Source organism: Pagrus pagrus, assembly GCF_965226575.1.
Source record: "Pagrus pagrus genome assembly, chromosome: 18".
NCBI classification, from domain to species: domain Eukaryota; kingdom Metazoa; phylum Chordata; class Actinopteri; order Spariformes; family Sparidae; genus Pagrus; species Pagrus pagrus.
Window position 1 is genome coordinate 10292313 of NC_140202.1, and position 27642 is coordinate 10319954.

General features: G+C 40.8%; 1 protein-coding gene across 3 annotated transcripts; it reads left to right on the plus strand.

Annotated features, from left to right (window-relative positions):
- Nucleotides 1-76: 76 nt before the first annotated feature.
- Nucleotides 77-24519, plus strand: kiz (kizuna centrosomal protein). Of its 3 annotated transcripts, XM_084381671.1 has the most exons (15): nucleotides 77-230; nucleotides 785-847; nucleotides 1353-1515; nucleotides 2883-2957; nucleotides 4280-4895; nucleotides 5023-5272; nucleotides 8345-8464; nucleotides 9151-9315; nucleotides 10746-10896; nucleotides 12914-13070; nucleotides 13554-13616; nucleotides 14992-15084; nucleotides 15585-15654; nucleotides 23233-23279; nucleotides 24205-24519. In XM_084381671.1, the coding sequence occupies exons 1-15, from the start codon at nucleotides 157-159 to the stop codon at nucleotides 24306-24308; spliced, it is 2211 nt and encodes a 736-aa protein (XP_084237797.1). In that variant the 5' UTR covers nucleotides 77-156; the 3' UTR covers nucleotides 24309-24519. The 3 variants fall into 3 exon arrangements, with proteins under 3 accessions (XP_084237797.1, XP_084237799.1, XP_084237798.1); XM_084381673.1 differs by lacking the exon at nucleotides 1353-1515 and having other exon boundaries at nucleotides 763-847; XM_084381672.1 differs by lacking the exon at nucleotides 2883-2957.
- Nucleotides 24520-27642: the final 3123 nt, after the last annotated feature.

The window sequence follows — 27642 nt, forward strand, 5'->3', positions numbered from 1 at the left end:
TGCTCGCGCCCTAGCTCGTACCACGTGCTCCCTGTGTTTATCAGCGGTGATTTCTGGGAAGCGGTGCTCATGGTAACCAACGTAAACACCAGCCACCCTCCTCCGCCTCCTCCTCTTCCCCGTCTCGGCTTCGCAGTAGCGCCAAACCGGGCGAAAATGGCAAGCTTGGCTCCCAGCGAGGACCAGTATTATGAAAAGATAAAATCGATCCAACAGAGCATGCATACAAGGTGAGGGTTCGTCCATTTTTATATAACTGGAACAAGGCCTGGCGGAGACCGCGAGCTCGAGTTGTGATCTCTGCTGCCCGCTTGGCACCGGGAGATAGCGCGCTAGCTGCTTAGCTAACCAGCAAAGACAGGGAAGACGGGGATGCTGTGTAGCTAGCTAGTTCACTAGCCTGTTTACCTCGGACGCCACCTTTTGCTTACAACAGTAACGTTGAGGTTGTTCTTGCATGTTGAAGGTGAATGGAAAGCTAACTTGACATATCTGTATCTTAACATATCATTAGCGTCAGCATATTAGCAAAAGTTCGTATGAAGCTAACGCTCGTGCCTCTTTCCTGGGTGCATTAGTAAATAACTGCATCGACATTAACATGCGCATTTAGCTAACTGTATGTAACTTATTCGTGTGTCAAAGTTAGCACACGCATTGCATGCGTTTCTTAATGGGTAAATTGATAAGTACCGTTAGTAATGCTGATAATTAGCCACAAATTAGCCACGGAGATGCTGCAGTGTTGTGTGTGTGTGACAGCTCCTCTGATTTGAGCGTGCAGGGAGAAGCGGAGGCTGCAGCTGGAGAAGGAGCTGTTTTCTTACTCCAGATCCGACAGACGAATGTAAGTTATACAGATTACTTTATAATAAAGAATTTACTTCACAGCTTTTATCCCTTGACCTTCACACGAGACGTTAATTAAACATCTGAAATATTTAAGCTGAGTCCTCAATGTGTACAAGTCAGTTTATGTTAAATTAGTTTTGCAAATGTACCACATATTTAATGAGTATACATACTGCATATATCACCTACTGCATACATATAGTTATGTTAGTATTTTCATTTGGAATTTCTTTTGTTCACCCAAGTACTCAAGTGTTTTACAAGCACAATGCACGTTTGGATGTGTGCAGAGCATCCTGTTTTCATTGTAAATTGATTCTCATAAATATTAACATGCCAGGTCAAAGCAGCAAAGCTGAGGTTGATAAGAGAGTCGAGAATGCCATTTTAATTTAAAACACATTGTGCTTAACCTTTTCTTGTGAAAAGTCTAGCTCTTATTTTTTGACAATGGTCCCAGATAATATTTCTTTGGAATAATAGTTCTCCACTGCCTTCAGCTCACAGATAAAGTGTTCCAAACTGCGCAGTTATCTCAAGGAAATCTGTGACAGGGAAGCACGAGCAAAAATGAGAAACCTTGAGCTTCTGAGAGATGTGGAGTGCATAGAAATTGGCATGAAGGAATACAGTCCTGACCATGGCCCTCTGCAACAAGAAAAGGTATAATGCACACGCATACACACATTCAGTGGAACGCTGAACAAATAAAACCAACGTTTTTAAAATGATGTATGGTAAAAGAATTCTTTACAAACACTGTCAACAGAGCTTGATCCAGGTTTAGAAAATTGTTCTTTTTTTCTAAAATATTTTTAGCAAATTTAAAAGTCATCTATTCATTTTTTCAACACTGTGTATTTAGAAAAAAAACACTTAATCTAAAAGGTTACCAAACGCACTGGGACTTTAGAATAAGAACAATAAACTCACAGACCTGCAGTTTAACAGATCATTTTCTTTGAATCTATATTTATTAATGAAGCAGGTACCTACACATTTGCCCTAATGCTGTGCTGTCATTTTTACCCCACAGTAGAAACATTTGCTTGCAACTGCTTGATGTGACAATAGTAAACACTCAAACTGTGCAATTTGTCATGACAAGCAAATGAATGAGGGAGAAAACAATGAGCCAGTCAGATTATCACTTAAAACTCAACGACAGTGCTTGACAGCTTAATATCAAATTAACAAAATTGGCTAATTATGACTCGCTGAGTTAATTGCCCAATATAGAGACTCTGAAGTGCTCCAGAGGTTTAGTCATTTTCTCCCCTCAAGCAGTTGGTTTATTTCCTCTTGATGCTTTATGAGTCCTACATGTTTGTTGTTATTTTGGTTGTCCTGTCACTCTTTGTTTCCATTTGGTAAATTTACACAGATTTTTCTGCTTAAACTCTTATGTTTTGGTACAATGTAAAGCATAAATTCTCAAATGTACAGTGAGAAAGGTGAAGGTGCACATGCACATGCTGAGATGTTGCATGTTGTATTTTTTTGAGTGTGAAAAATGTTCAAATACACGAGCGGATAAATGGAAAAATTCTGAAAGTTGTCTATTATAAAGCAGCCATTGTTTTGATGAAAAAGTGTGGCATGTTTGAGCTAATCCAAGTGCCCCTAAAGAGGCCATTAGGGTTTTTTTAATTGGAGTTGGGATTAAGGCATTTTGTCTGGCCGGTCAGATAAATGTTAAAGGGTGTCAGTAGTTACAGAGGACAATCACAGGGGAAAACTCCATCTGATTGACTGTGATTGACTGATGCTTGACGTTTTAACCTCTTTCAAGCCACATGCAGATAATATTCACCACCACTATCACAGCACTATGAGAGACCTTTTGTCATGTTTGCGTACAGTGTCAGTTGCCTGCCACATGCCACATACATTTAGTAACTATCATCTATCATCTTTTTGTCATTTACTTTGATATTTTTCAGTATTCTATCTATCTATCTATCTATCTATCTATCTATCTATCTATCTATCAGCTTTTATCTATGATTCTCTTCTTAAATCTCTAACAGGCTGAATTTTTAAAAAGGATTTCCAGTTTAATGGAGGCAAGAAAGAAAATGGAACAAGAGCTTAATGCAGAAAAGGTAATATTAATATGTATAACATAAAATGTCAGCTACTAGAATAGTAATAACAATAGTATTCCTGTTTGGAAGTAACATAATTCTGCATCATATATTTTAAACCTCTTCTGCTGTGTATTTTGTGACCTCTGTGTGTGGGTGTTTTTACACATATTTTTGTATGGTTGAAAAAAGGCACTTGTTTTTTTTTATGTCGGATCCTTCCTTTTTGAAATGTTTACAAGGTTTATGCAAATCTCAGTTCTATCAAGCTGTGTTTTCAGGTTTAGAACAACAAAGGAAAGTAGACATTATGCCTCGTAAATCTGTAGAGGAGTCTACATTTAAACTGTGTATCTGTAATAGCACAGGTGTCTAATCCTAGCTGGTTCATCTGTACAAGCGATGTAGTTCAAGCCCATAGCTGCTTTCTCCCTTCACTTAAAGCAGTTAAAGCTCTTTTAGATGAAATGTCTAAGACATCTCATAATAACTTGGAGCATGCTGTCTAGAGCAGTCACTTGTAACTGTGTGCAAAACCCCCGTCAGCCTGTCGATATTGTAATGAGCAAAATGGTACCGTCACTCCATTATGCATACAAGCCATTGGCTGGCAGTGTGCATGTCCCTCAGGCTGCAGCATTCATTAAGGGAAGCTTACCGGGCTGAAAGCTGGAGACAGATGATAACGGGATATGATTTTCATATTTAATACATTCCTTGGAAGAGCACACGCGTGCCGCAGATTGATAGAAGAATCAATTGCTACTTTAGTGAAACACTTTCTACTTTGCCCTGCAGCTACCGATGGAATCACTCAGCCAAGAAATTAACTTTTCCTCTTTTTTACCTACTTTGTGGATCTGCTGGGCAGGCTGCATGGTTTACAGTGAATGTTATTAAGCAGCTAACTGTTTGGTATTTAAGACGCTTATCAGAAAAGAAACAGAAGCCATGCTTTTTGTTATTATGTTTGGAGGGAGGCTTTTTTGCTTCACTCTCTCCCCCCCTTGGTGACATTGCAGACATGAATCAAAACTTGTCTAAAGGATTTCTAATAAGATGAAAAGTTAAAACATTGATCCTGAGACATTCTTCTGAAAGATGTTGTGAAAAGAATTCCGACCTTGGCCCAAGTACGATACACTTATTCAAAGTTGCAAAGTGGATAGTTAACATACTTGAGCTGAATATCTTTCAAAATTAACCTAAACAAGAAATCTGAAAGTTTAGATTCATATTTATGCCTTGAAAAAGATATTTTTAATGAGGCAATGGAACATTTTGTTGACAAAAATGAATACACTTCATGTTACATACACTGTTCCTCCCTATATTTGCAGGTCGAAGCTGTGCACAGCCAGCACCAGGACAGCTCCCTCTCTCACCTAGCTAAGGATTTTACACAACCACCAGCAGTAATTTTTATGGGCCACCAGACCTCCAGAGGGTCTGACGCTGAAGCTGGCACCACAAGTGTACACTCACACCAAGCATTGCATCGTTCACCCAATCGCAGCGTGCACTCCCGCGAACGTCTACCAAGTGGCCTTTTGAAGGACTTCAGAGTTGGCGGAGAGGATGCCGACAGCAACCGAGCACATTTATCAGATGACATTTCAGGCTCAAACGATTCCCCTGACGGCTGTAATTTGAGTGACAAACATGAAAGAACGATGGTGGTGCTCCCATCTGTTAGTGCCTTAACAGGCGCAGCTGGCAATGTGCCTTTTGGAAGTGATGATGAACAAGAACGGTCACCTTTGGTGACCTTGACGGGTCCTGAGAAGAATCTGTCTCCTAGCGGCAGCAGCCCAGTGCAGGCTGAGAATTCCCCTGCAGAATACACTGACTACCGTGAGGTTGCTGGTCACACGCCCATAATGGAAGATGGAGAGGGAGGTCTCAGCCATTTGATGCCTCAGACCACGTTTGGAAAAGAAGCTCAAGATACACCAGGTTTGCAATGCTGTTCCTTGCTTGTTACCTTGTTATATCTTTTTAGTGTCTTTCTTCAAAGTGGCACTTTATTTAGCCTTTTTGAAGATTTAAAATAAGTGATGCACTGCACTGTGTTTGCATTCAGATAGATGTGAGAGCGTCAGCACCCCAAGTTCTGATGTGCAGTTGTCAGAGAGCAGTGCTAGTGACCTGTCCCTATCTTTGACACAATCTGAGCTGGAAGAGGATCTGCCAGAGGGTGTGGCACCTGAGAGGAGTGCCACTTCTCAAGGGAGCGATGATCACAATCAGCACAGCTGTGAATCATCCCTGCACTCTGATGGGTCCAAGAAAACACCACAGTTAAACTCAGCTCCACTGGTGACCTTGGAAAGGTACAGTATGTATGACTTCTGTACTTTGTTGCTGGAATTGTCAAAAGTGCATCAACATTTTGATTGCTTTATGGCACATGCTCTTCTTAAAACATGTACAATGCAGTCAGAATGTGTTTCTAAGATTTAAAGCTAAGTAAAGTGAGAAAGGAGAATGTTGTGCACAGCCATGCTGAACCACAGAGGGCTGGTAATGATAGGAGCGGGCGAAGACACTGTACAGTCCTTGCCACCATCACATCAGAGGCTGACAGAAAGGATTGTGGGAGTCACGCTCCACGCCACCATGCTCTCTATAGCTCAGCGGCAGCTGCGGTGGTGGTGGCAGTGATGCATCTTATAGGGAGAGCTCAGGACCTGTCACCAACAATATTGCCATAATCCAAGATAATGCTGTAACAGAGCAATTTTCTGCTTGAGAGACCTCAGGAAGTCCCCAATGGAGGAGGAAATTTGTGGCACCATAGAGTGTTCTGGAGGGTGGGCATGTGGACAGCACTTACAGCCACAAATCCTTGGCGTGATGATGGCCTCTGAGTTGAAGGATCATTTTGGATGGGGTTAGAGCCACAGAAAATCCCATGTGAATGTTTGCGCCCAAAGCCTCTGCATTGTCACTAGAATATGCAGTATTTTATGAACAGGACCTCTTATGCTCTCAAAGAAGAAGAAGAAAACTTTTTTTGGTGTGTAATTTCTTTCTTTACCATTTGCCTATTCTTAGGGACAGTCCCAATGCCTAATTTTTTGTGTTCTGTCTTTGGGTTACATACATTATGCTTGTCTACAGCTATATGCTTTATTTTTTAGATTTAGCATCCAGTTGCACATATGGTCACAATAATATTATTCAAACAAACACATCATTTTACTGTAACTGCAAAATATGAAGAACCTTTCCAAGAATTACTTCAAATCAAATGCTTTATTTAAAAAAATGTCTGGTTGCTTTATGTGTCAAAAGTAGTATGAAAATTTTTTATTTTTGGTCGGAGAGTGTAGTTTGTTTGTTTGTTTGTGCATGACTGTTTTTGTGTGGTCTGTTATACTGTTTATAGCATGACCTCAAGAGGAACTGCAGTTAGCCTGTGCTGGGAGACGATGGTGGGGGTTGCAGCTTTCATTGTTAACACGGAGGGCTTCTGTGTACGAGGAGAAAACCGGAGGCTTTGATGTAAAGCTCCGAGAGCATCCAGTCTCTATCCTCTCTCCCTCTCTCCCTCTCGCTCTCTTAAGGTTAGAGTTTATATCGCTGCCTCCATTCAGCTCACAGTCAGGAAAAACAAGCCTGGGCAATTCATTAGATTATCCCATTATATTTCTCCTCCAGCATAGCTGGGGTGAGTGACAGTATACGACTGAAATATCCTCCATGTTTTTTTATTTTTATTCTTCGAGACTCAACATAATGGCCTCACTGTGTCCTGCTCTCAAATATGTCGTCCCTGAACTGCACGATGCGCCATGACGGTGACAGCATGTCATTCAATTTAAAGTTGAGTTTTTAAAAGTCCAATTCATGTGTAAAAAATTAACAATAACGTAAATGTTTTGCAGAGTCATTAGGTCAGCGTGTTTTTACAAACATACTTCAGATGTGTGTTTTTCTGGTTTTCAATTCAAGTCTCAGCACAGAACTATGTAAACAGTGCGTTCATAGTGCAGTGGGACATATCCCAAATTTAGTCTGGCGGCCCCTGCACTCATTGTGTTGTTATCACTTGTGGTACATTTTTCTATTCCTGTGTGTGTGATATTTGCTGCCTGTGCCAGCACAGTGAGATTCTTCTGACACCAATCACTCAGCGGTGAGGCCATTCTGTGTGGTAAATCACCCCGGAGTCAGTACTGTACAATGTGGAGCAATATCGCTGCAGAGAGGCTGACCTCTTACTCCTAGCTAACAATGCGCTCCTGATGATGTCAACACGCGGACAACGGCGGCATCTAAAGTGAGGTTGGAGACCTTGACATGGAAGCTGGCAACAATACAATGAGACAGAGAGAGGTTTGCAGAAAAACACAACTAATTCCCTCTCTAAAGGTCTCTTTTTGAAGAGCATTGACAAATAAAGTGGAAAGAGAAAGATGACTATTTCAAGGCCCACGCTGACGATAAGGGAGAGAGAGAGAGAGAGAGAGAGAGAGAAAGATAGAGCTTTTGCCTATGCTACTTCAGCCACACTGAAGAGGACTTAGCACAGACGGATTGCACACTACAGAATGTCATGGATATAATTCAAGCTGCCAGCTTAATCAGGATGTTACCAGGAAACAACCTGCAAAAAAGAGGGAGCAATTGTTTGCTGACCCCTAACCCAGGAGCCCATTACAGATTGTCATAAATTCTTTTTTGGCTCCTTTTATGTAGCGGGTCTCAGGATCTCTCGGCTTGGGGTTTCTGGGAGAATTCAATGAGGGCCACCCAGAGCTTAATTCTCAAAAAAGAGATGGATTCCCAATATCCACATGCATTAGGCATCCATTTCTCATTTTGCAGCCTCACACAGGACCAGATTAAAGTGTAAATCTCTCACCAAAAGAAATCATCTTGAGGCCCCTCTTTTTTATGGTTGCATTTTTCCCTTACACTTTTTTAATGTGATACTCTGCAAATGTTACAAATCTTTTAAAATGTTCCTTTGTTTATTTTTATTATCATATTACATATTTGTTATGAAGTTTATTTTGCAATGTAAGTGCATATATCTGATTTAAAGTTTAAGTTCAACAGTAGGCAGCCAATTCTGCGAGCTCTAGTTTGAATGCCAGGTTTTACAAGCTTTACCATGCGACCTGTAATCACAAGTGGCACCATCAACAGACACACTTTAAATCGTTGAAGTCCTGTATTGTGGCGGTGGCACTGTAATGATCAGATTCTTCCAGCAGTCCTTGAGTACCTCAAGGAAATTGCCTGGAAAAAATGTGTCACTGATTTTTCTGATCAAAAGAAATCCTCTTTTTCTTTTTTTTTTTGTAGAAACAAATGGCCGGCCTATCGATCACATGGCATCCTCCATTTTTATTTCTTTTCACTACATTAATGGGTATTGCTTTTTTTTTTCTTAGTCTCTCCCAGGAAGGACTCTTTAATCTGCTAGACAGAATCGAAGGACGACTCCATTGTGAACGGACTTGCGTGTATGGGGGTTCTTCAATTGATGAAAGACGACTCAATAGAATTATCAGGTGTGCTCTTCCTGTCGTTCTTCAAACTTTACCGTCTTATCCCTTTCTCACTAACTAAATGCTTTGTATATTTATTTAACGGCCATGGGGAAGCCCGTGCAGACGAGGAAAACATATTATCCTCCTGCCAAGGGCTCTCACTTTAGATGGAGTGTCATCAACCGACATGCACACGTCTTTATTTCTGAGGGGTTTTCAAACACATGGGATTGTTCTAGTTACCACCCTGTTGAATTGTTATTGGGAGTCAGGGAGATGGAGGATGGAGAATTTGTTTCATTAGACTGGGCTTATTTTTCATAAGCCTTTTCATATTTCATAGCACGATTAATTTACCGTAATTGGGGTTCTTGTTGTAAAGTACGGATAAATGTCTGGCAAAGGGAGGCTTTCTCACTCTTTCTAAACCCAGTACACACTTATCCCCATCTGTGCAAACATGAGTGCTGTAAATGATGTCAACAACATCTTCAGTAGTCAGGGGTAGTGGCCGTCTTGTGTCATGACCCTCACCATGTTGTTTAGTCTTGCTATGATATAATGTCAGCAAATGTGTATGTGCATTGATATGTGTGATTATACTACATTGTGTGTGACATGTTAGCTGCTGCTGGATGTACTCCTGACCCGCGGGCTAGCCCGGGGCTCCATTGGCAATAGCTGACTGCTCTCTATATATTGGACAGCCTTTGTAACACCGGAGCAAGCCTGAATGACGAGGACCTTGAAGCATGTGGAGCAGTCATCCTTCATGAGCTTCAGAGGTTGTCATGGAGCACAGCAAAGGGCTGCCTGCTACCAAAGGATCTAGTAAGGGCTCACCAGTCCTGCACTGAGCCTAATGAAATAAGGTAAGGCTCCTGGTTTCTCTGTCAATCTAACACCAAAGGCTGATGTCAGTGTTTCTTTTGTGAGTGTTTGTTTCCATAATGCTTTAAAAGTAATTACAAGTTTTTATTGCAAATTAACTGCTAATGAATGCATAATAAATAAAACAGAATAGCTTGGTAAAAGTTTAACAATGACTCACTTTAGTTTTACTCAATAAATATGTTCATAATGCTATTATTAATGATTATTGTAATCTTACAATAAATATGTTTATTATACTTTAACACTTATAATGTCTTATTAATATTAATAAGCATCTCATAGGACTTAGAAAAGGCCTTATTACCTGTTAACTAACACTTATTACAAGAACCTTAGGATAAAGTGTTGCCTTTGTTTTGTGTTCTGAAATGGAGTCACAATGACTTAATCAGGTATTATCATTACTAGTCTTTTTTTTTTTTTTTTACATAATGTTGCATTTATAACAATCTGAAATTTCTGTGATGTTGGAAGAAAGAAAAGAAAAACTTGAACATTTAAAAATAAAGTATTGTTTATGTAATAAAGTGTGTGTTTTGTGTGGACAATGATATTTTCAACAACTGAAGTGAATAGTGCTAAAATAGAATAATTCACAGCACAAATATCAATGTGCTGAAAGCGATAGGTCAATAGTCCTTTCTTCTCTTTTCAGAGAGACGGTGAACAGACTTACTGTAAAGGTGAATTCCACTTTTCAGACCAAGAGTGGATAGCTGCCTGTGCACTTTCTTTTTTTTTTTCTGACCAGAAAGTGGGGGAGGGAGCACGCACTTACAAGAGACGCTGCGATATTGCACGCTACCATTCGATACAGTCTTCCTTGTCCACAAATGTAAAGGTCATCTTTGGTGTCACCTTGTGCGGTAACACTGCACGGGTGAATGTCATGAGTAAATTAAAATGCCCTATCTGTGACTTCCAGTCCTTTGGATAATGAGTAGTTATACTCTGAGCCAAATCCATGCTCTGCTTCACTACTCTATTGATTCCACCGAGACCTTCCCTGCTATATACTCAGTCCAAAGACACACATGTCCCTCTCTCTCCTGCGGAGATACCTATTGGCTTTTTCACCTGTTATCCACTTTTCAACCAGGAGCTATATTGCTGTCTCTGTGTATTCAGTGTTAACAGGAATTCATTAATGATTTCTACCTTCTAAAGTGTCTTAAGGTGGACTAGCACGCAACCTTTTGAGAGTACTTCATAAAAAATAGCTTGACAAACATATTCAGATGTCTTCACATAATGGTCAAACTTTTAAGCAACCTCAATTTTCTTGATAGTCGAAGAATTTTTCAATGGAAGGAGGTAGAATTATGACTATTTGTAGATGTCCTACTGCGTATTTGATAAGAAAGCCTCTCTGTCTCTCCCACCAAACCCACCCCCACCCTCACTGCAGCGCCAGCCTCCCTCCTGATGCCGCTCGGCTGTGGGATCGCTGGTTCAAGCACGCCCTCCTGCTCAAGGAGCGCCGTGTCCTCAGCACTAAGCGCCTGGTCCAGCTGTTCACGCCGCTGCTGCTGGAGCGCCATGCCACCTACAGCCACCAGGTAGCGTTGGAGGCACATACAATGCCATTACACATACAAACAGGAGGTCACGCACACTTGCATTCACTGGCACTCAGAGCACATAAACACACACATATGACTACAGGAGTAAAATGGCTTCTTTTTTCTTCTTTCTTAAAAGGCTAATGTTTTTGTTTCTTTGCATGTTTTTTTTAGAAGAGAGCTGTAGTTGGTACTGAGTACCCTCTTTGTGTCTGGTGTTTGAAACCAAGCCCCGGCTGCCTACTCATCAGATTGCTCCACACGTTGACCTAGACAGAAGGGAAACCCTGACCCATGTGCTAATCGCAAATTACAGCCCCTGCTTGGCTTCTTTCATCTCATGTGGCGTATTCATCTGAGAAACACTTGCTTTTAATTTGGTATTAGCCAAAAGTATAGCCATCAGCTGGGTCCGATTGAAAGGGGGAGCCATTTGGACCTTCTCCACAACGGACAGGATTATTTTAAATTTCCCACTCATTGACCTTGTGCAGATCATGCTCAATTAAACAAAGAAGGAAATTACAATTAATATTCGCACTTAGAGGCCAAAGATAAAGTCAAGAGATTGTCAGGAATCCCACTTTATAAGAAAATGCACCATTCTATCTGCAGGAAAGGTCACATACACACACACAGGTATTTTGTTTTATTAATTTTTGTGGACTCATCTCGTCTGGGTTCTTGTGGCTTGGAGATCTTTCTCCAGTGTCCCCAACGCAACGAGAGAGGCAAAGAGGGAGACTGTAGAGCCTCTTGAAAATATGAACGGACAAAAGGAAGAGAGGCGCTGCCATCTACATCATTGTGTCCAAGTGCATCAGGAAAAGCCTGAGCGAAAATCTTTCTCTCCGTTTATCTCTCTCACTCCATCTACTCCATCTATTTCTCTCTCACTCCCTCCATTTCTCCTTCCCTCCCTTCATTTCTGTCTCTCTCTCTCCCCTCTGTCCTCTCATACAACAGCTTACTCTCCACACACAAGAGCAAACAGAAATTTCCATTCACGTAATGCCATACAGCCTGGCTACACTGACAAATGGGAGCATGCAGCTCGCATGCACACACTCAAAGAGGCCCTTTGAATATTCAAGTGCTAACAGTTGCATTCATTGATATTTAAAATGCAGTGGGTCTGCGAGAGCCCTCAACCCACGGTACATTTGACTAAATCTAAAAAAAGAACAAAGACGGATATTGGGGACAAGGATCAAGACAGTTTTTATTGTGCAGCAGCATCAAATACCAAGTGGCAAGCTCAGATTGGCATGTGTTTGCCTCCCTTCCCCTCTCAGAAAATGAAAGCATGTACATTGTCGATGCTCACTGCGACCTACTGATAACAACTTACAACGTACTTAAAGTTTGTTACTGTCAAAATCCTCCTGATCATCCCCTCCATATTAGTGCTCATTAAAAGTAGCAAATGGCCATCTGAGGCTGAGAGGCAGTCTTTGATCACAAAAGAGAGATGATGATGGCAGGATTTGATATGGGGGAGGGAAGAAGGAGAGAAAGGAAATCGGTGTGTGGCATCTCCCTGCTCCTCATCTCCCGGAACAGCTCCTCTTAATTGTGTATCCTCATCTCCCCAGAGATAAAAAATGAGCTGGAGAGGGAGGAAGAGAGCAGTTTGTCTCAATTCTCTCAGCCAAGAGGGGGAGATATCTGGAATGTGTTGCACATTAACGCCAGGGTGATTGCATTCTTTAGGCGCTTCTCTAATCTCATGGATGAGAAGAGAGGGAGAGAAGGGGGGAGGGAGGGGGGAAAAAGTGTGATTGAGAGGGAGAGCGGGAGCGAAAGTGTGCGAAATAATCTTTTTTTAGTTAAACGAGCGAGAGAATTTGAAGTTATTTTCTCTTGGCGTTTGAACACGCACTACAGCTGCACCTCTGTGCGAGCAGCCGTGGCCAAAGTAAATGACTTGCCTAATCGGCGAGAGTTCAATTTGACACTTCCTTCACAAAATGGGAACAATTAAGAGTGTGGTTTTAATTTGTGCTGCTCGCAGGCCAAAGTGCTGCTGAGGACACTTGTGTCCCGGTCCAGTGAGGAGTGCCCCTCAGCAGAGGACGAGAGTGACTTGTCTTCTTCGTGTGGTCCTCCTTCTCTCCTGGCTGACGGTGATGTGAAGCCCACGAGGCCGATGCAGAAGCAACAGATCCAAGGTTACTGAAGATTATTAGAGTGATATGAAATACGCCTGAGAAATTCTCACTATAATCCAATATTAGAATGCTGACTTTTGGTTATTATTAACACTGGAATGGCTGCATTTTCTAACAATCAAAACTCTGTCTCCAGCAAGTGTTTTGGTCTTGTTACGGCTGACAGTAGATTCCCACACATATCCAAACCATTCCACACTGAGATAAGTCTGTCTTTGCCCAGTAATATGTAACAAGACCATTAATAGGAACAAATGTTAGACTACTGCTATTTTTTTACAAACTACCGCTGCAGAGAACTAAAACTTCCCCTTTATAAAAGAAATCAATTTCACCATAGAGCTTTTTTATAAATCCCTCACAGCCCAGTTTTCATACAGCCTTCTATTCAGAGCTAAAGAAAGACCCCCCATTCCCATTTCTATCCCTAAACTCCCTTCCTCCCTGCCTCCGCTTCTCACTATGCCCTTCCCTTTCTTACAGAACTACAAAGTACTGAAGAGGACAGCCAGGACGAAAGCCCTGTGGAAAGTGTTCCTATTAGAGGTAAAAAGGCATCGCCGGTGCCTCCGCATTCACACTGTCCTTATGTTGTGGTTTGTTTTCTTCCCACTGCAGTGAATAATGGGCTCTTTTACACAATGGCTGAGGCAGGATGATCAAGGTGAAACCAGGGTCAAAGTCCCACCTGAAGAGCCGCGCTAGTTCTCTCTAATTATCTCCGAGAAAACACTAGCTATGTTTTCAGCCTGGTCTGAGGCATTCTGGCAAAATTGATAATTCGCTGGCCCGGCATAATGCGGCTGCTTTAATTGTCAGGACGCCAGGGTGGGAAGCCTGAGAGATCTGTCCCCGGCTCTCATTATCTTCTAAACAATGCTCCGGCAAGGCTGGACTTGAAAAATACTAGATGTGAAGGCATCCTGGAAGCAGTTGGTGTGCCCAGCCCTGAGCTGCACCTCTGAAATGTAAAGCAACCCTATATTACCCTTGGCTATCAGATTTCCTACAGGGCGTTTCATGTGTCTGCAACCCTAAGGTGCACAGCTAGCAGAACGAATCCAGTTTCCGATCGCTACACTTAATCAAAAGAGCCATAACCAGTCCAACAAAAAAAAAAAAAAAAAACATGACCAAAGATTTTTCAAGAAAGGGGTTTTGCTGGGGTGAGCAACATCAATGTCACAATCAAATACCATGACCTTGGAGCTGATAGTAATTGCCGAGCCATGCGCATCTTTGTATCTAGTGGGGGTGTGTTTAGACTACATGTAAAAGCAATGCTGTGTAAAGTGCAGTGGGTGGAATAACACTGGAGATATTTATGCACTGTAAATGTTGCATGTTTTTTAGAAAATGATTAAAAGTGGTACTTTTATTATGAAACCAAGTTGAAAATGTTATGTCTGGGTCATACAAGACCACAATTTTGCTTTGTCCTTTGATTTGATTTGTGTGTTTTACGCAACATCATTGAGACAACAGCCCATTTATTATTTACCTCTGCTCCGTTGGTTCTTGCCTGCACAGTCGCCTTACTCCTTTCAAATATGATACTTACTTTAGTGCGGCGGAAAGTAATTATGAGCGTTTTTAAAACCGAAAATCAATCGTTGCCTTCCTGGTAGGGGATGCTGAGATACTGTGAGATTCTGATTGCTGTCTCATGGAAACTGTTGCTACAGACTGTAGGCTAGAATCAACAGCTTAGCTGATTGAGCACAGTGTTTTCAGCCACTCTGTTCAGCAGTGAGACCAAAAGACTCAGCTACTGAAGCGTGTTGTCTCATCAAACACAGAAACCTCTGAAAGTTGGAAACCTTGGTTTTAAACAAATATTTGACTGTGTGTGTGTGTGTGTGTGTGTGTGTGTGTGTGTGTGTGTGTGTGTGTGTGTGTGCGTGTGCGTGTGTGTGAACAGAAACCAAAGCATATCAGTTACTCAAACAATCAGCCATGCAGGAAAGGCAGCAGAGTCCTGAAGAGGAGGAGGAGGACGACGATGACCTCTCAGGTGAGTGATGCGGTCCACTCTGCCAGGCGAGTAGCTAGCTACTGGAGCCTAACCATTGGTCAATAAAGGCCATGTGTTCTCACAACACATAAGGTCTCCCCAGAAAGACATATTTGTTGTATACATAGGTGCTAGCTTAATGAGAGTCAAAGCACAAAGCTATTAGTCCTAGTATTCTCGACCATTTTTGGCTCCTATCCTCATTTGTAGTCCTCAAAAAATCTCGACATCTCAGTAATGTTGTCATCTGAATTTAGGTGTTGCATGTTTATAATTCACCATGGTGCTCCAGAGAAAATATGTATAAACAAAAATATATATTAGTCCTCTCACATCAACTTGTGTGCACATCAAGAAATCCCAACACTAAGGTTAAGATACTCAACCTTAGCTTCTCATAATCTGTACCTTAAGTTTCTATATTAATATACATTGTAAATTAGCTTGTGAAGAGATGTCCAAATCAGATGGTTTTATCAGGCCCTGTTTGCTCTTTTAAGGAATAAATCATGGCTGTGAAGAGGACCTGGGGAGGGCCAAACGCTCCTCACATCAAGACCCTTACCCTCGGTAAGAACATTGTTATTATTCAACGGGCCACAGGAAATGGGCCACCAGACACCAAAGTGGTTGATGTACATTTGCATGGCCACTCTCATAATTCCCTGTTCATTTCCATAAGATCAAGGGGCCGCCACCCATTAACTCGCTTACAAAGACAAAAGGCCCCTAAAGCCCCTCTCATTCACTGTTTGCTGGGTTCAGCCAGGTTTTAGAAATCAAAAGCACCACCAAAAAAAAAAAAAAAATTGGAGTCATAATATCACTGTCTTTAGGCTTGTTGTCAGAATGCAAACAGATCATGTCAAGAAGAGAATCAGGGACAACTGTTTTGGAAGAAGGGGACTCAAGTGTTGACAAGGACAAATGTCCTTTCATTTTTCACCCTTGAAATGCATTTAGGCTGCTCAAATCAGCGCCCTAAGTGGTTTGAAAAAGAAGATCTAATGATAAATAGCTTGGTGGAAGCTAACACTGTCGTGGTTACATTTGAATATCAACACGACTTCATCAAATCTGCAATTGCATGTGGGTCCTCAGAGCACCTCTTCACTGCGAACCCATTTGGGCTGTAGTAATGGCTGGGTAAACGTTATGAGGAATAATCTTCTCTGATTTCATGTGATTACTGGGCACCACGCTGACACAAGGGGTGAAGTCCGTATCTCCCTGGCCTGGCAAGCAGGCGCTCCCAGTCTGCCTATTAGCCCAGGGAAGGGCCTAATGGGCTGGCTCTATTGTGGTCCTCATAGCTGCTGATGTCTGCCACTGCCAGCCCCAGTGACTACCCTCTTTAATAAACATGAGCCAATTTTCGGGCCCAGACCCTCTCAGATGGTGCCTGTCTCCCTGTCATTAACGTGCATGGGAAGCCCAAAATATGTGTGATTAAACAAAATTTGCAGGACAAAAAATTAGAAACTGAATGCTGTGAGCAGTGTTGAGACACAAGTTGTGTATTTAAGAAAAACAGTAATCGCACTAGGGTTCGTAAGATAGTAGCGCTAAGAGCTCCTAGTCATCATCATGCTTTCTTTGGTCATACAACAATTTCCCCTGTCTTTTCTTGCTTCTCCTGGACGCTTAGATTTAAGCATTCCACTTACCACAGTCACTTCTTGCGCTTTATTGCTTCCACAAGTGGTCTAGAAGCCCTGCACTTAAGCGGCAGCATAACACTGCAGCATGCTCTTGCCCTGCTTCTCTCCTTTCTCTCTGTGTCTCACTCTCTCGCTGTCTTGCCCTTTCTTCATCTCTCTGCCCCTCTTCCTCTCTGTCTTCCTGTACCGCCCTCCCCACCCACCCCTTCTCCATCCTACTTGTTAATTATTTGCTTTATTTTGTCAGCGAGCTGATGAGTGACATCAAAAGGAGGATGGAACTGGACTCAAAATACAAAAATGGCTTCCTCTCTGTTGTCTTAGACAATAATTATGATTTGCCAGTTAAGCCTAGACTACAGCAGAGGGATTGTAGTTTAAAGCAGAGGCTTTAGTGCAAAAAATGCATTTATAGCCCTTTGTGAGGCTCCTCATTATGTGTGGGCCCGATTCATTAAGTAATTGGTTTGCAGTTGTTTACATGAGTATTAAGGCCTTCTATTCAGGGCCTTTGAGAGATACATTGTGCAAATGTTGCATGTTATGAATGCAGAATGAGAGGCGGGGGGCCAGTCCTATTGGCCAAACACTGCACTCGGCTGAAAAGCGAGAGAAAAGCACTGGGTGCTGCTTTGCATAGCAATGACTAGGGCCTTAATAAGCTTTACAGATTAAATACATGCAGTCTATACAAGATGCAAAGAGATACTCTTAACACATTTATATGTGCTCATTTCACTATTATGGCGTTGTAGAGAATTGAGGTCTTTCATATTCTTTTTTCTCTCTCTCTCCTCCTCGCTCTCTCCCACACAGTGTTTTTCAGTCAGATACTTTTATAGAATGTGCTGTTTATTGTATTATAACTCGCGGGGAAGCGACTGATTTGTCCATTAGAAATCTTTTGCTGTCTTTGTGAGTGGAAAAGTAAAATCACTTTGTGGTTGAGTGGGGATGAAAGGAATAATGCACGAAGGAGTGAGTCTTAATAAGCAGCTGCACTCCATGTAAAGACCACTTGTTCCCCTTTGTATGCGAGTGCATGCCACTGCTTCCTCTCGCGCAAAGAATCATTGTGCTCCTTTCTACTGTAGGCATTTCAGATGCCACTCCTTTCTTATTTTTATTTTGGGTTTGTTAAGACCTTTTTATTTTCACCCTGTTTTTGATCCTAAAAAATGCCTCAAAACATGTGCGTACTCACACACACAGGCACACACACCGAATCCTCCAGCCATCAGCTGGTGTGATGATTGTTGTGCCTAGTGCCTGCTTGACAAAAACCTTGACTCAACAATTAGTGGTTTACAGCTTTGCCTTGGACAACAGGATGTGCTCAAGCATTCGACCTCAAATCACTCAGAGTGTCAAAATCAGACTCTCTCTCTCTCCCTCTCTCTCTCTCTCTCTCGATGTGTGTGGATCTCTGACAGCTCACTGGGAGGAGGGATTGGATGGGTAAGAGGGACATGAGCTGAGAAAAAGGACTGGAGGGGAGGGGACGTAGAAAGAGGAGAGCGGGAGATAGAGGGAGACAGAGAGACACTACTGGACAAAGAGGTAGGGAAAGTTGGAGGGTTCCTGTTCCAAAATCTGTGTTAACAATGATACACACAATATAATCATGAGCACAAAGTAGATGCACAGTGAGGCAGGTGGAATCTGTACTTCTGTGAATATTTCTGTTGGACAATATATCCTCTCAGAAAACGACCAATACATTTCATACTTACTATGCATCTTTCTTATTCTTTTTAGATTTGACAATACAATAGTCGATCTCCTCCTTCTGTGTAGACATGGGCCTCAACAGGACAAACAATACAGTGATTATAGAGTGAGGTGGCATTTAGAGGCTCCAACCAGAGGAGGTCACTGTCCTACATTGGCTGCTTCAAACCAGTAAACAATTCCTGATTGCCCTATAAAGAATTAAGTTGGCTCTCTGACACTTACTGTGTTTTTGTTTGTTCATTTTAATATTTACTTTGGCTTTTATTACTTTCCTCAAGTACATGTGTTGTAATGTGCTTGAAGCTGATTGAGGCCAAAAAGACAAAAGACGCATATTCAGTTTAGAAATCTGCGGTAATTTATTAAGCTGTTGTGTCTGATGGTGTTTTGTTGCATTGCTTTACATTGTAATTTGTTCATATTATTTTTTTCCACGTTCTTTAGACTTTGACGTGTATGTGTCGGACAAGCCAGCAAATGTTAGTCCACGCCCGCACAGGTTATAAAGCACCAAAAAAAAGTAACATGAGATGAATGATCTGTCCTTCAGCCATCCCTTCCACTGGCTGTCTCCAATAGACTGCCACCAGTCAGGAGGAGAGCGCACAGTGTTCAAACCATTGAGCCCAGTACCTCTTCCTCTGAGCTGCAGTACTTACTTGTTGCCAGCAGAGAGCACTCACACGTTAGAGAGTGCCCACTCCTAGTGCACTCACAGTTGCCTCTCACTGTTTGCCCCCTACTGAGGGCTATATCCTGCTACCATTCAGGCCTGTTAGAGTACATCTAAACAGGAGCCTAAACAATGTTTCTGTGGGGTCATAGCTGGGATGGGAGTAGGAGTTGATGGGAATGATGAGGTGATGGGTCTCCCTTTACCTTTAGACAAGCACCGCTGCGCAAAAGTGCTATTGTGCTATTAGCATTTGTGTGTGGGTGGCAGTAGCTTAAAAAAAGCCAGGGTAAATAAAAGCAGTTTTCTAGCTGTCGGTCTGTGCAAGGCAGTTAAATGCTTTGTAAGCATTATTTCCTCCGACAGCCACCACATTCCCAAATGTGACTGTAGGATTATGAGTCAAATCAGTCAGTGGCTTGAAAGACGCATATTCTGGTCTTACTTGCGAATTACTTTAAACTGCCATTTGAAAGGACAGTATGTTCCATATTAATTTTTTTCACATTTTTTTTCACAACATATAGCAACAGCACTGTATACCCAGGTTAGATGTGAGGTTGTAGCTGTTCATATTTCTAAATTTCTGTGCTGCATTAACTGTAGTACATGAAAATGTTTTATGCAGCATGTTGTTTCAGCTGAACTGGTCTTCTCCCCAACTGATCTTGTTTATTTGTTCCACAGCAGATATGCCTAAAAATATATTGCAAAAGATCTGGCAAAACAGAATGAGGATGCTGCTCTCAGGGGCAAACAAAGCAAAATGTTTTCCTACACCGGATCTAAAAATGTAGAGAATAGTCTCAAAAGGGCTTTTAACTTCCAACAGAGTGCCTCGATTTCTGCAAGCTGAGTAGTCATTGTGTTATTCTTAAAGAAACATGTCACTTTTCCCCGCATACCTGACAAATAGTACCAGTTCCATCCTTATGTGCACACACAGTGGTGACATGATTGTCTTGGTTTTTGTAGTATTTGCAGATTATAAATCACTGCATTTCCAGCCAACTTATATTAAAACAACCTGATTTGTGAATGATTTCAAAACATGTAAATTTAGGAGCTTTAGATGTAATCTTTGAGTGTTATGTGATTTTGGTGTAATCTGACAAAACAGAGGTTTGATTAAGGAAATACGCAGACAACACTAAAAAATATCCTTCTCCTCCAAGCTCCAATTGTGTAATGTGCATATAACTCATCATACTATTTTAAAGGTCATCATGGCTATATGCATAGCAGACATCAACTGCAACTGTTAAAACCTGAGATAAACAACAATATGGAAGGATTGCAGAGGCCAGAGAAAGAGAATGAGTGAGCCATTGGGAAAAAAGAGGACATTACAATAGCTGTAATTTGCATCATTTTACACATTACATTCACCTCTGTCTAACAGAGCTTGTAAAACACTGGCCAGCCCAGTCTTACATATTCAGATTATTGCCTCAATTAAGGGAAACTCAGCAGAAGATGAACTGGCATAAATGTTTATGGAAACGGAATATTAGATTGGTGGGGTCAGATCCAGACTGGGCTCTCTATGGTAATAACCCTGTCTTGAAATCAGTCCTGTCCCTCACTGAAGTGGAACAGCTGATAGACCATTCCCATCCCAGGGGGAAGTTCAAGAAAAGAAAAGCCTAATTTACTCTCCGTAACAGCTATTATTGTGGCAAAGGAGAGGAAGTAATCGTATAGATTATTGCTGTATTTTTGCTGCTGCAGGGTCTGTTTCCTAACAGTTGTAAATGGATGCACTAGTCCTCGCGGTGTAGTTGTGCTTCGACGTCTCTACTTTATCTCGTATGCAGTTTAATGTGAAGCTGAAAGTGGATGTGAATGTCCCTTTTTAAAATGTAGATATGTATATATTCCTCAGCTTAGTATCCATCCTTAGTCTATCCCCAAATATGTCAACATTTAATGCATTTTATGCTATAGTTTTGGAGGGGAAAAATCTTATACAGAAGGACATACAAAAGATATATAATTTGGTACTCTCCTTCCAAATAAGGTGCACTATGTAGTTTTGGGGAAGGAATTTTAATCTAAAGATCTTCAATGGCTATTTTTCTTTAAGATTCCGAAACAAACTAAATAAACAGACTCTCTCTGTTTTCATGACTTTCTTATATTTTGCAGACCCTGCCACCTTTCTAGCTTCAAACAATGTTGAAGGGGACCTTATTTCCCATTAGAACAGCGTGTTTTTCAATAATTAAAAAAAAAAAATTTCAGAGTTCGTATTATTACCTCATTAATATTGTAAATATTGAAATTCTGAGTTTGAAATTATTCTCCAAAACTACATAGTGCCCCTTTTAAAGGACTCAGGATTCATATATGTGGTTTTACAAACCTAGGTAACAATTATTAGGGCTGCAGCTAAAGATTGTTTTCATTCTAAATGAGTCTACGGGTTATTTTCATGATTAATCTAGTCGTTAAATCTATAAAAAGTCCAAATGAATTTACAAAAGCCCAAAGTCACATCTTTGAATTGGTTTGTATGTCGAACCAAAAGTCCAAAACCCAAAGATTCTTCATTTACTGTCATAAATGACAAAGAAAGCAGCAAATATTTACATTTAAAGAATCTGAAACCAGCCAATGTTTGACATTTTTATTTCAAAATAGGTGGCACTTTATTTTCTCTCGATCGACTAATCGATTATTCGACTCATTGTTGCAGTTCTAATGATAAGTTGCACGATGATGTTTTCCTTCATCTAAATCATTTTGTATACAGTCGTCTGTCAGTCTACTATTGTCAGTACATGATGATTCTGGCAAGTGATAAGAACTCACATTTGCTGCTCCTGAACATAACACAGTCTAGGGAGATATTACAAACCAGACACAGTACCTATTATAATGTTGGTCTAAAAATAGGCCTGACCAAAAGGAATACCATCTGCACTACTCTCCATTCACCAAATCCACAAGATTTAATTAAGCGTTTTCTGACATACACATATTTTGGCAAAACAAAATTCTCTTTTTTTCTGCAACACCCTCATCCGTAGTGTACCTTCAAGCTTGCATTCTGATTGTCTGTCATTGTCTATTTGCAGGCTGTTTATTTGGCACTGCTTTTCTCACTCAGCCTCTGCTTTGATGTGTTAGAATTTTAAGCATCCGAGGTTCACCATGCTGTCGAAACAGAAGCAAGAATCATCCAAATGTCCTATAGGAAGTCCTATCAGCATATGAATGTAAAGGTTATATTCCGGTGATTATACTGGCTGTATGGTATATTGCTTTTAGCACGAAGCAATCTGTTCACAGTTAGGAATGAGATGTCGCATCCTTTTTCTCTCATTCTGCCTTGAGTGGTGCAAAGCTGCAATATATAGTTTAGAAGATAGCAATTGGAACGCTGCCAGAGTAATTTGGGCCTTATACTCAATGTACAGTCACATGTGCCAAGACTTAGCTCAGGAAGAGATGAGGAGATGAGTGTGATTGAGAGGATGACAATCAAAGAGGTCATGGGTTTGAAATGACGCAGATGGAGGGACACACCACACAAGAGTTGGGTTTTTTTTTTCTTGCGCGGGCTCATTTACTTAAAATTCGGCATCTTTTCTCTTTCTGTTTCCAAGAAAAGCATTGACACTGCTCGGATATAGACAGTCCGAACTAAACAAATAAGCCATATGGATATGTATGCTAACCTGGGAGATGATGAGGCTATATTGTGGGGTTTTGAATAGGCTCTGTGATGATGTAAATTAAAGAGGAGGCCTTTAAAAGTGGGACGGGGGGCCTTATTGCATATGCATTGAGGTAGATCAAAGCCTTTTCGTAGGTCACACATTTACATAGCGATATCACCAGAGCTATGGGAACCTGGCAACCCTGTCTTTGGACTATTTTTGAATACAGAGGGCCTTGTGGAAGTCTTTTGGCACAATTAGAACAGGAGTCAAGGAAGTTACCTCTGCTACACTGTCTGCCTGCCTTTTTCCCTTTTTTTTTTAGTTATTTGTGGTGAGAATTAGTGGCTCTTTTTCAGAGAAAAGCCTAAGGTAATAACTTTACAAGGCTAATAACTGTCTTTTGTGTCTCCAGGAAAGAGAACACTAACTCAAAGGCTCATTCTGCTCTACAGTCAAAAGGTGAGTATAGACAAAGTCATTTCAATTGCGTGTAAAGACACAGTGTCAAAAAAAGGTTAATTACACTGAACAGATCACAGTAAAGAGGTTCATGTGTAGACATGTATGAAATGATTGTAAATTTTGAGCTTCGTATGAACACCAACTGTTTGATTAAATTTCTCTGTAAATGCAGCTATGCCTTTTGAGGATGTGTAAATGAAAGGAAATGACCTTGAAGCCAAATTCAGGTTACTGAAAGCTTAGATTTAAGTTGTCAGCAAGCACTACCTAATCCTCTAATAAATAAGTAAAACGGTCCATTTTAAGGGAAATGTCTGGGCTGTTTTATCTCTGATGAAACCTTAAACAAAAACCCAGGATAACGATATTAAATCAGAGCATCGCTGATTCTAATGGGTAACAGTCAGAAAAGTGCATTTTCATTACATTGTTGACCCTTTATGACATGTCTTTATAAATCTGGAGGCAGATTGCATCTCAGTTCGTCACTCCATTGACAAATTGACACAAGCATCACATCAATGTATTTAGATCTGAGCTGCTGAATGAATAAATAAGCAATACTCTGAATATGGCTTGAGCAGTTGGATCCCATGGGTGCCACCATCACATATGTATTTAATTTTCAGTGGTGATCAGATCACCTGAACTGCATTTTGTCGCCACGAGTTAACAAGACAAGAGATTTCTAAGTATAAAGGGTCAAATGTTAAGATTTTCACGGTGAAATCAAGCTCAAGGTAAGCTGCAGCTTCAGCGCTTTCAAATCCTGGAGTGCCTGTAAAAAGAGTGTAAAATTGTCACGGTAAAGAATTCATGAAGACGATGTAAAAGGTTACACTTCATGTGAACCGTGGAATGGTAAACATTCTGCTCTAATAATGTAATCTTGTGTTTCTTTTCTCTTCACGTTTTTGTACAGCCTTCTGGGCGGAATCGGATGACAGCAACTCAGACATTGAAGCAGCGTTACGTCCTCAACCTTTCAGCACAAATAACGATGACATTGACGACTTCTGCGACTGATATTTTCCCGCAGATATTTTTTTTAATGCACTACATTATATCGCTGGAAATTTTCAGGCAGGTTGGCTCACAGTAATTCACCCCCTGACCATTGTTTTAGTGGTTTGCATTGTAAATCATATGCACACTGTATCATAAAAACAAATAATAAAGTTGACAGCTCTCACGCTGGGTAAAGTATGTGAAGAGTTGTCCAACACTCTGATGTTAACCCTGCTTCAGTCTCTTTATCTGAACAACTCTCCCAGCTCATAATAACAGCTCGAAATAGATTAAACTGATCTTTTAAAGCGATTTGTTTGCACTAGGCTGAAAATCATGCATTTTGAATGCTGCAAGCATCTCCGAGTGCTCTACCTCCAGCATGCTCGAGTGTAATGATGTGAGTCACCTGTGAAATGACAAAGCACAATGGCCACTCTGCACGCTGCTGCGCGACCTGTGAACCTGCTGAAGAGGCCCATCTCCCAGGGCACAAAGTGTTGTAGCGCTAACAAACTCAGAATATTTAGAACCTCCAACAAACCCTCCACATATTTTCACAGCTGCTTCTTCAATACCTGTGTTCATGCTACAGAAAGACGCATGTTTAAGTTCTTTAGTATTATTGTGCAAATGAGTCACGAGTAGTGGAATTGTTGCTGAAACCACAGGGTAGTCTTCTGCAATTTATGATTTTGCAGCATGTTGAGCGTTCTGTAGCTATTAATAACTCCGAGCTGCTGTGTGGGAGGCTACATTCCCAAGTTTACATTTATAGTTCATTATGTCTGTAGTGTAAATTTCCAAAACTGCCATTCTGGGATGTGGTAAAAGCCCCTGGCATTCAGTGTCAGCAGGATTCCATTAGTCAGCTTTAGGTGACTTTACATGCCTGAACCTTTTAAAGTAGGACTCCACATTCATTACCAATAATGGCTTCAGACAGCCCTGACCCACCACAGAAAAGGGACTGTGGCAGAATAATTTGGAGTTTGCTAAAAGGCTCCCTAACATAATATCCATGTTAAGGAGCATGTCAACAGATACTTGTGTGCGACAGATAGCTCACGGTGGAAGTGGAGTTATATTGTACTAATGTGTACTAACACAATAACATTTTTTAAAATAACTTCTCTGATTCCATGCCAGAGAGATGACGATGATGAGGAGGATGATATCCAGCTCATGTTTTTCGAGCGCACCTAGTCAGGCTGTCATGGGAGGAAGGTTTTATCTTGCAGTTAAGGGGTGTTATCCATATAGTGACTCACTCAATTACAGTGTCGGCATCGCCGCCAAGTTGACATTAGACAGAGCTCAGTTCTTCCAGCTGTGGTTTTTTTTTCTTCTAGACGAATATGCAGTGGTGGAAAGAGTGCAGAAAATCTGGGCGGTTTGTCTGTATGTCAGGGTTTTCATTGGCCCTTTTGTGATCGGATAGTCTCATTGGCTACAAAAAATGCAGATGAAAGGTTTGGATATTAATTTGAACTGTACTGACTACACAATTACAATTTTAAAAGTAACTAAGTTGATAACATTGTGTAATGCATACCTAAGTACAAGTAAAATTGCAGACAAAGTACCCCAAAAAAGACTTAATTACAGTAATTCGAGTAGTTGTAATTAGTTACTTCCACCCCTGCAATACTGTTTTTATGATCTTTTATGCCAAAATGCATTTTCTCTTTTAATTCTGTGCCTTTTCTTAATTAAAGCCATTGTTTTCCATTTTGAAAGAACACAGGGATCTAAAGAAAGTCGCCTTTAGTGAAGTTTTCCTTTGAAACTGGCCATATCTATACCTTTTGGGATGATTCAGTCACTACACTGACTCAAAGAGAGCCTCCAACCCCCAAGCTGTAATGTGTAATGTGTCCTTAAGATCAGCATTTTCTTTCAGGGCTGATTTTTCTGGTTCACAATTTACTAAACAAAGTTAATGGATTGTCGTCTCAGTCTGCGATACAAACATGCCCATTATTAATAATCACTATAGGATAGTATGATTGTAGCAGAGATTGACATGAGTTTGTGTAATTGATTAACATTGCAATGGATTTTATGTGTGTGCCTATGGACCTAGCAGTTTCTTGTGTGTTTCTATAAAATGAAAACTCAAGGTTTCTTTGTCTCTTTATCAGTCCAAAATTTAAACTCAACTGCCCTTGTAAGCACATGTCCCTTTCAGATGATAATAAGCACAGCAACCAAAACGAAACATCTGTGAGGAGCAATGTCAGACTTAACTTCACATCCTCTTTCCTCCTATTGTGAAAACTTTTGTCAAATTTGCTGCGTTTTAGCAGCTACATGTGCTCAAAGAGAGAACCTTGTCTTCATCATCAGCTTCAAAGTGTAATCGGTAACAATTTAGAATTATGTTTTCAATCAGTAATAGCTGGTTGCTGAAGCAATACGTCTCGCTTTTAATGAAGTGTTAAGCAGACTGCAGTTTAGCAAAATGAGTAAAACAACAATAACATGCACACAATCTATTATTAACATTGTGTGCATGTAAATACGTCTGACACTATGACTCAGTCTTTGTGCGCCTATAGAGATCCACATCTACCATATGTAACAAAGGTCAGGGGCTGACTGTATGCAGTCTTGTTAAATGTACAAATGCTAATAGAAACCGGTCCACCGTTGCAGAACACAATAGACAACATTTCAGTACTAATATAAAAGGGGAACCACACATCACAAACCAGCTGCCCAGCAGCAGCAACCAGAATGTTGAGTTCATATAAAGGTCACATAAAATATATATTACATAAACTAGTGGATTACACAAAGAACAAAACGTTGTGCATTCCAATAGTAGCTGTTTTAAGTTAGCCCTCAAAGTCTGCTCAAATGTCTTTATCCATTGCCTAGATTCTCCAGAACTAGCATTGTAGCAGTCTTGCCATTGCATCATTATTCACAACATATGTGAGTTTCTACATAAGATCACGGTTGTTCGAGAAGTTGTCGCAAAATAAACTCTAATCTTTTTTTTTGTGTACGTGGACACTCATTTTTTTAAATTATGTTCATGCCTGTCAGCCTGATGAACTTTATCTGTCTCCACCAGATTTCTTTGAATGAATGAAACACTATATTTATACACTGCGTTAGCATCAAAGGGAAGAAGGTCGGGGTGGATGGCAGCTGCATAGTCCAGGACTCTCACACCAGAAGTCTGTGGTTAGGTTTAGGCAAGAAGAGCACTGTGGTTGAGGTTGGGAAAAGATATTACCACTTCATTAAACAGTTGGGGTTAGGGTTATAAATGTAATCTGTGGAGTTAACATTGGTTGAGGTTAGCGAAAGATTGTGGTTACAGTTATATGTTTATTAAAAT

What these genes read in the sequence shown, in the direction of transcription:
- kiz (XM_084381671.1), top strand. Translation starts at nt 157, where the DNA reads ATGGCAAGCTTGGCTCCCAGCGAGGACCAGTATTATGAAAAGATAAAA. An exon ending in AGAAGCTCAAGATACACCAG is followed by an intron (nt 4,896 to 5,022) that starts GTTTGCAATGCT and finishes GTTTGCATTCAG; the next exon opens with ATAGATGTGAGAGCGTCAGC. An exon ending in ATGCCACCTACAGCCACCAG is followed by an intron (nt 10,897 to 12,913) that starts GTAGCGTTGGAG and finishes TGCTGCTCGCAG; the next exon opens with GCCAAAGTGCTGCTGAGGAC.